The 9,231-nt window shown below is 40.7% G+C and overlaps 1 protein-coding gene across 1 annotated transcript; it reads left to right on the top strand.

Moving 5' to 3' along the window:
* The first annotated feature begins 3,550 nt into the window (after positions 1-3,550).
* LOC139288960 (rho-related GTP-binding protein Rho6-like) lies at positions 3,551-9,231 on the top strand. The gene is made up of 5 exons (XM_070910431.1): positions 3,551-3,703; positions 4,336-4,423; positions 8,370-8,479; positions 8,645-8,779; positions 8,905-9,231. Exons 1-5 carry the CDS (start codon positions 3,584-3,586, stop codon positions 9,148-9,150), a joined length of 699 nt encoding a protein of 232 aa, XP_070766532.1. The 5' UTR covers positions 3,551-3,583; the 3' UTR covers positions 9,151-9,231.

Genomic DNA, 9,231 nt, shown 5'->3' on the forward strand with positions numbered 1-9,231 from the left:
CAGGTTAGCTCCACACGAGGAGTCATAGTTTGGGGATGATTTAAAAGTCACAGCATCTTCAGTGTGTGTGCCACCTGTCGCCTTTCGTCAGGAAAACATTGGTGACACATAGGTCAGTGGAAATCCTCTGCAGTGATGCTGATCACATGATTCAAAAGGCCCAAGACATGTTAACCTTTATAAACTCTACTAGTCCCATCATCAGGAATGTGCATACGGTGTGAGATTATCATTATAGGAATAGTTTGACATTTTAGAAAATGTGCTTATTTGCTCTCTTGGGGATTGGGATGAGAAGGTCGATAGCACTCTCATGTCTGCATTAACGGAGCTAGAGCCGGAGTCAGTTAGCTTGATTTAGCATAAAGACTGGAAGCGGATGAAACAGCTAGCCTGGCTCACTCCTTAGTTCTAAAATATGCCTACCAGCACCTCTTAAACTAACTAATTAACATGTACATCGTTTATGTTTAATCCGTACATGATGTAAGCCATGCTAGCTAACAACCCATTGTTGAGATATTTCAGTCTGGACCAAAGTTGACAGACAGACCGACCCTGTTTGCAGTTAGAGGTTTCTTGACAACGGTTTTATAGACGTCTCTTTTGTAATGGTTGACTATGGGGAAAATGCTTTTTGAGCTGCAGGAGGATTTTTTTGTTGCAATACCACAGGTGGCCACAGGGATATGGAGGTTATGTAATGTAAATATTTCTTTTGGCGGCCTTGATTTCCTGGAGTCTCTGCTGGTTGCCCGGCAACCTCACAGTGACGACAAGACTCCATGTTTATGTTTACATTTTGGTACTTCTGGTCTTAATGCTAAGCTAAATTAATTAACTCCCAGCTCTAGCTCTATAGTTAAAGCGCAGACATGAAAGTGGTATCTATCTGCTCAGATAAGTCTCTGCAAGAAAGCCAATAAGCATATTTCCCAAAATGGTAGAGCTTTAAACTCAACCCTTCTGGTCCATCCTCTGTAGATAATGGGTAATGTTTAAAGGGTGTTTCTTCTATTGACTGTGATAACAGCCCAAAACAGCAAACAATTCAATATGTGAGTTTCAAATAACAAACAGAAAAGAAAGGGAAATCTGCAAAAATGATAAATGAAAGGGGAAGGTTGGCAGCAGTGTATGTGTAACACATCTAATTGTTTGGAAAGCCACTCATAGAGATACAGTAAGACCACTAAAGGGAGAAATGGAGCACGAGGGAGTAAAGCATTAAGTGCAAGTAGGTGAGTGTTTGGGTGTTAGTGTATGATGTTCACGCCTGTTAGGCGTAAGAGTCAAAAGACAGAAATCTCAATGAAGCAAGACAGAGAGGGACACCGTTTACCTTGTTTCTCTCTGCACCAGGCAGCAGGTGCAATCGATGTCCCCATTGAGAGTTTCACGTTATACATTAATGGCATCAAAGAGCCGTCTGTGACAATTGAGCAGTTGTTTCCATTTATGTTCTGCACAACTTGCCACGCTCCACTTCCTCTCCAAATGGCTGACACTCTCTGTTATACTTCAGATTGATGAAGCCATCTGTCATCTATTTGGGGTTGTCAAGGCAGCGCTCGGCCCCATGTGCTACACGCTACGTGTTGTATAAACATGTGTACACACATACAGGCATTCATATGTTTCATGTAAAAATAATTGCATGCATCCTCACATGGCTGCATCTCACAGTTGGTCGGAAGGATACAAACACAAACAGATATTAGAGACATTTAGACAACATTTAGAGAAAATTCTGATGAGCTGGATTCCTGTGTAATGTCCTCATTTGAACATTTTCATAGACACTGTCGTTTTTAACCATTTCATCATTTGACCAAAATGACACGTCGCTGAAGCTCTGACCTCTGAGCTGAGATACTACAAGTGCAACACAACCAATTGTACTATTGACACAGATAACAGTTGAGATATTTTCTGATGACTTCTGACCATGTGACTATATATAGCATAGTGTTTGCATGAGTATTTGTTTCTGTTGCAGCTGAGAACAAAATTAGATTTAGGCCTACAACCAGAGACACATCAGGTTTTCCCCAGAGACGACATGAGAGGACAAAAATCCCCTTTCACGTGTGCATTCACACTGTCATCAGGTTCTTGGTGTTTACTTAAAGGAATAGCTCGACATTTTTGGAAACATTTCAGAACGTTAGATGTAACTTCCTGGAGTCTCCACTGGTTGAGAGTCGTGGTGTCACTGCGACTGGCCGAGAAAAACATGTTATTCAGTGAGGTTTAAAGGTGCTGGTAGTCAAGTCAATTTTATTTATATAGCCTAATATCACAAAGAACAATTTACCTCAGTTTGTCTGGTAGGCAGATTTTCATAACATTGAACCAGGCTAGTTGTTTACCCCGGTTCCAGTCTTTATGCTAAGCTAAGCTAACCAGGTGTTGGCTGTAGCTTCTATGTCTTCCACCACTGATGGCAATCCACTAGTTGTTGAGATATGGACCAAAGTGGTGGACAGACTGACATTTCCATCCGTGGAGTCACGCCACTATAACTAAAAACGAGAGGAGAGGTCTTTTTTTAATTTCTGCTCACAATCTTAGAGTTGAGGGTGTGAGGGTGGTTTAGGTGGTGCATTGAGGGGACATCTCCACCACTGTTGGACATCACCAACAGTGGTGGAAGAAGTATTCAGAGCCTTTACTGAGGTAAAAGTAATAAGACAAAATATACTGCAAAAATATGCAGTAAAAATACTGCATTGAAAATGTTACTTAAGTAATGTATGTAAGTATAATCAGGAAAATGTACTTAAAGTATTAAAAGTACTGCAACTAATGATTATAATGATTTCCTCGATTCATAGATAGATTGATCTGTAAAACTTAAATGGTGAGAAAAGCTATTGTAATTACCCAGAGCCCAAAGTGACACCTTCACAATGCCAACCAACAGTCCAAACCTAAAAGTTATTAAAAATAAATTAATATTGTCATAACAATTGGAAGGATGAAATGTTTTTGTATGAAAAATGACAACAAAACGATAATAAAAATAGTTGCCAGCCAATCAGCTAATAGATTAATCGATCGTTTTAACTGTACTTGTACATACTGTTGGGTAGTTTAATTTATAACAAAACATCATATTTTATAGGCTCTTCATATGTGTTGTATCCAGAAAGTCTTAATCTGCAAAGTAACTAGTAAATATTTGTAAATAAAGTAAAGTAAAAAGTATTATATAATATTTCCCTTCCTGAATGGAAGTAGTAAAAGTAGAAAGTAGCATAAAATGGAAATACTCAAGTAAAGTACAAGTGCCTCTCTGGCCCTGCAGTTCACCATCCACCACCACCAAACAACAAGATGAGACCTCGTGCACTGCCCTGCTCCTCCGGCTCGCGCACTGCGCAGCGCTCATTGGTTGGCGCGACAATATAAAGTTCCGCAGTGATTTCCCTCATTGACTGCTGCGCTGCCTCACTGGCTGACTGAAGGCACGAGGGAGGACACGGCCGGTCACAGAGAGGATTTTTACAAAACTTTGTCGTTATTCTTTCCACTCTTATTACTGTATTTCATTCTCTGCCTGTTGAAATTAATCTTCACCATGAAGGAGAGAAGACTCACGCAGCCGTTTGTAGCGCGGTGTAAACTAGTGCTGGTCGGGGACGTCCAATGCGGTAAAACAGCGATGTTACAAGTCTTGGCCAAGGACTGCTATCCAGAGGTACCACATATCTGTACAACCTTGTAATGTCTACACTATTCTAATATATTCTGATGGGGGGGGGGGGGGGGGTTATTGATGATTTAAATCACAGCTCATGTTTGTGCAATTCATTTTTCCCCTCGAGGAAGAATAAATATGACTTTAATACTCCCACAAGAAGACCAGACTAGAGTTATATTATAAGTGTTTGAGACGTACAGGAAGCCAGCGGTACTTAATTTAAATCTAGACTGATCTTTTTTTATTCTCACAGGCCTATTATATTTTAAAACTCCCATGGTGCCTTATAGCACTATTATATTAGACAAGTGTAAAATCATTGACATACTGATATATTATTATTATGTTTGAGGTCTGCTGAACCTATGAATTGATTAACTGATTTAAAAAGTTAACACTAATTTTGCTAATTGATAGTTTTAGTCATTTAAATATAACAATGCTTCTGTTTGTCTTTCATTTTATGTAATTATAATACTTGTTGCTGTTGGTCAGACTCAGTAAGTCCAACACTGGTTACTTGTGTTGGACATTTTTTACTCTAAATGAAGAATTAGTTCATTAGTGAATTTGTAATAAGACAAGTTATAAATGCTCCCTAAGGTCTTTCCTTTATTGTCCATTTCTAGACTTACGTCCCTACTGTGTTTGAGAACTACACAGCCTGTCTGGAGCTTGAAGACCAGCGTGTTGAGCTCAGCCTTTGGGACACATCAGGTGAGGATTATACTTTTATTTTATTTTTCTTGCCCACCATTTAATAAAACTGACTGGCACACAAAGGACAAGGCTGTGATCTCCTCTCCCCTCTGTCTTTGACTCGCTGCCAATTTAAAATCCTCCCCAAGCTTTCGCGGTGAATGTCTGTGCTTGAGCAATGAGTTAAGTGGTTTCAGTCCCGTATTCATGGTTTGATTTGGGGAACTTGTTTACCCTCCCAACAACACAGCCAGCCTGGAGTCTGGTAACAACTGTAAATGAATTCATTGTTTTACAAACAGTGTTGTTGCTGTTTACCCAGACATCACTATCTGCCAATCCTGTTTTGATGCAGTTAAGCAGCTTTTCATGAGTGTGAAATCTGTTGAGAGATCTTCCTTGGTGGATTGGTGCAGGCCTGAGCAACAAGCCTGCCAGGATTTCCCACAGGGCAACAGGGGCCCAAAGTCCACCATTTCTTTTCATGGAAAATCTCCCCACAATCAAAACTGAGGGGCCCCAGTTTGAGAAATACAACCGAGTTTTTACCACGAATATGAAAATCCCTAAAGCTACCAAGTTATCTACAGTATACTGAGTTCTTAGTAGTTTCTAATCCCCCAATATTATTTTGGGGCCCTGAGATACATATCTTTAAAAATTGTTAGTTGCAGCCCTAATAAATACAGTTCAGAGAACCAATTAGCGTCATGGTTTTTGGATCCAAAATGTCTGAAATGTTTGTGCCAATTTATTATGAAAATGTTTTATGTGCTTACTGACACAATGACCTTAAACCTACAGGAAAAAGTAGGTAAATAGGATCAATAAGGAAAAGCCATCCTCTCCAGTATAGATTCATTTCATAACAGCACTGGCTGAGGCATTGTGCTCAGAGGAAGTTGAGCAGTGCCAGTTGGCCTACAGAGGGGTTGTTTCACAGGGGAGAGGGGGATGCCTCGTCCACACAGGGGGTGGAAGTCTCTGAGAGTGTGTGTGTATGTGTGCGCGTGTGTCCTGTCTTACTATGTGTGCGAACTGTGTATGTGTGTGTGTGTGTGCGGCGTACAGTCGCTGTGAACAGAAGGCACGAGTGAGGGATACTGAGCGAAAAGATATGCATGACCTCCTCGCTGCCTTATGGTGTGTGCTGCCTAAAAAAAGGTCTTATGTAACTGAAACCAGCTCTGAACTAATGTAGGTTTGTGTGTTTGTCTCCCACGGAGTAAAAACTTTCTGGACAGTCACCCTTTCCAGAGGAAACATTGCATAAGACCTATTTACATTTGCAACACACACAAACAGACTGTTCCTGTCACTCTTTATGTTTCTTTCCAGTCTTTATTATCTTTATTTATAACATTCAGCAAGTAAAATTACATTTTGTTATTGTTTAATTTGCAAATGTTCTCGTTTAATCGACTAATTTCTTGTAAGAATTTTATTTTTTCAATCACAATTCCCTAAAGCCAAAGTTGACATCTTCAAATATTTAGTTTTGTCCAACCAACAGCCCAAAACCCAGAGATAGTCAATTTAAGATAACATTACATAAAGAAAAACAGACAATCTTTACAATTTGTTTTCGCATTTTTGCTTGAAAAAAACAATCAATCGATTTATTAAAATTAATTTCCTGGCGAATTGAATAATCGACTGATCGTTTCAGCTCTAATAACATTGCTCCAGGTGTCTTACTCTGATAAGATATGATCTTTCACGTACAAAAAAAGATGCGAGAAGACATATCGTTTAATGTTTCTCCTCCCTTCTGTGTACCACATGATCAGGTGATCCTGTCTAGTCTTTTGGAGGAAGAGTCCCTCCATTCGCTTTCTTTCTTTAAGAGTAGAGAGGGCAGTTTCAATCCATCAACTAATGTTAGCTCAATTGAAAGGGTTGTATGTTTGTGTTTGTGTGTGTGTGTGTGTGTGTGTGTGTGTGTGTGTGTGTGCTGTGTGCATGTGTGTGTTTGTTTGTGTGTCCAGGCAGGGGGCTGCTAATGTGTGGGAGGTGGTGGGTGCTAGAAGTTGTGTCCTCTTTAGATCTCTCTGCCTCCTCTTTCTCAAGCCTTATATCACCCTGGATAGTTATGTGACATGCGCTTTGATTCCCACTAAACAAAAAATAAAATGTTATTGATAGATTGTAGTTGTATAAGTTGCCCTACTTTGCAGGTTTAAATCAAAGAGCCGGAGACAACCTGAGTCTAACCAGAAGGGTCTTGAATGGCAGTGCTTCTTGGTGATAATATTGTAGTGAGAAATGTTCATTAATGTGTCAGGAGACCAAATTCATCAACACAACATGATTGTTAGTTAGCTCCGGTAGAAGCTTATTAGAAGTATCTATTCCTGATGTAATTATACCCTCTCATATTTGCAAGGAAATCTTCTGGTGCGCATGAGGCCCCTGAGGACAGGAGTAGGAAATTAAATCTTAGTGTAGCTGTGTGGGGAGTGATTAGGTGGCAGAGAGAAGACAATAGAGAGCGGACGTCCTGTCAGTCTGTTTTTAGCACGGGAGCCTTCCTGAGGGTTAAAAAAAAACATATAGCTGTGCTGTTTATGGAAATGGAAGGAAAATATGTTTCCTTCACACCGTCATTCACATTGTCATAACCAAGCTGTCGTATTTATGAGACAACAATCAGGGCGGACTGTCTGTGAGTGAGGCGATGAATAATGTATGTTATCATTTTGAGGATTGGTTTATTAGTGGCTCAGGAGAGTGAATGGTGGTTGAAATAATTATTTATTCCTGGTTAATAAAGGTATTGGCTGTAGTGTCAGCCAATGTCAGCTTGCAATTGCGATTCAAATGTTTGACTTTTGATACAATGGAAGGTCTTGCTATAACTCTTTCAGCAATCACACGCACTTTCTCCAGAAAAGTTCCCGTTCTTGTTCTACTTCATTTCCGTTAATATAAAAGCATTATGTTGTGAATTAACCTTTAAAGGACAAGGTCGACATTTTGGGAAATCCGCTTTCCGGCTGAGAGTTGGACGAGAAGATTGATACCACTCTCATCATCTGTCCCTTAATCATAAGGCCACAGCCAGCAGCAGGTTAGCTTAGCCTAACAAAATCCACCTGCCAACACCCCGAAAGCTCATTATCATAATTAAAATTAACGGCAAATTGTCATTGCGGATTTTGTTACCGTTGGACAGAGCCAGGCTAGCTGTTTCCACCTGTTTCCAGTCTTTGTGCTAAGCTAAGCTATTTACCAAACAGGCATGAGAGTGGTATCAATCCTCTCATCTAACTCTCCACTAGAAAGCAAATAAGCGTGTTTCCCAAAAAACTTTTCAATGCACTAGCTATCTTTTACAAGCATGTATAATGTTTTTTTGACACAGACAGAGTCTTAATTTAACAGACATAGATTCAATTTGCCTAATTTTGCTCAGACATAGTGTCTGTATTTTGGCACTGAACATGCAAAACCAAACAAAAACTCGTCAAAGGAGTATCCTGGTATGATAATTTAGCTTCACAGGACATCTGGTAGTTTTTTGACTCAAACAAAGGTTTGGTAAAAAAAAAAAAAAAGGTTTGCTGTTAACTAATAACAGAAAAATGTGATTGGTGTAGAGTTACACTGCCTGTTACTCGGTGAGTTAGTTTACTTTCCTGGAAGAATTCCTCTCAGTGGGAAGGCGTCAAGCTTAGTGAAATTATTTGCTCTCTTATCAGTTTGGCAGGCGTGTACGTGACTGTTTGTGTTTGTACTGTGTGAAATTGAGGAGGATGATTGTGATAGAACATTATAATGGTGTCAGCTGGATTCAGACCACAGAAAGAGATCTTTTGTTCTGCTTGCTGACGAGGGGAAAACTTAACTAGAGGTTTTAAGCCAAGTGACCACCTTCCGAAAACCACGTGTTCATAAAAGTGTATGCTGTTGTCCCTGAGCTACATTCCTAAGTGTGTGTCCTGACTTTACTCTGTCTCTCTAGGTTCTCCATACTACGACAACGTCAGGCCCCTCTGCTACAGCGACTCAGATGCAGTGTTCTTATGCTTTGACATCAGCCGACCAGACACAGTGGACAGTGCACTGAAGAAGGTATCAATATTATTAACTGCTACAGTGTGAACATGACAGACTGACAACACCACAGTCGTGCAACTTCATTTTTTAGCCTCCTTGACCAATAATCTGACCTCCCCCTATATTCACTCTTTATATGTTGTATGATTTACTTGACACACGTTTCTCTTCTCCTTGCAGTGGAAAGCAGAGATCCAGGACTTCTGTCCCAGCACACGAATCCTCCTGATAGGCTGCAAGACAGACCTGCGCACAGACGTGTGCACGCGCATGGAGCTGTCCAATCAGAAACAGACTCCCATCTCCCATGAACAGGTTTGTTCCATGACTACTCTTTCTTCCTCCGTGTGTCTATTTAGCTTTCTGTCTCCTGTCTAGACTGGGTAGAAATCCAACCCATACTCAGTTTCACATAGATATATTTTTCCTTCATATTGTAGGGTTCGTCCTTGGCTAAGCAGCTCGGAGCAGAGGCTTACCTGGAGTGCTCAGCGTTCACATCAGAAAAGAGCATCCACAGTGTTTTCCGTACTGCGGCTCTGGCCTGCGTGAACAAACTCCAGCCTGCGACTAAACCCAGCCCTGTCCGCCGCCTCTCTAAGAGACTCCTACACCTGCCCAGCAAGACAGAGCTCCTCTCCTCCACCTTCAGCAAGGACAAGTCCAAGAGCTGCTCCATCATGTGAATCCTGCTGAGCTCATGCTGGAAAAAAAAAAGAAAGAAAGAAAGCAAGGGACCAGCCGACTGCAGATGGTTCAGCAGGGGT

The sequence above is a fragment of the Enoplosus armatus genome, chromosome 8 (genome assembly GCF_043641665.1).
Source record: "Enoplosus armatus isolate fEnoArm2 chromosome 8, fEnoArm2.hap1, whole genome shotgun sequence".
Taxonomy (NCBI): Eukaryota; Metazoa; Chordata; class Actinopteri; order Centrarchiformes; family Enoplosidae; genus Enoplosus; species Enoplosus armatus.

Excerpts from the sequence above, each read along its gene's own strand:
- LOC139288960 (XM_070910431.1), top strand. The coding sequence starts at position 3,584 with ATGAAGGAGAGAAGACTCACGCAGCCGTTTGTAGCGCGGTGTAAACTA. Across the intron at positions 8,480-8,644 it reads TGGACAGTGCACTGAAGAAG|TGGAAAGCAGAGATCCAGGA; the intron begins GTATCAATATTA and ends TTCTCCTTGCAG. Across the intron at positions 8,780-8,904 it reads CTCCCATCTCCCATGAACAG|GGTTCGTCCTTGGCTAAGCA; the intron begins GTTTGTTCCATG and ends TTCATATTGTAG.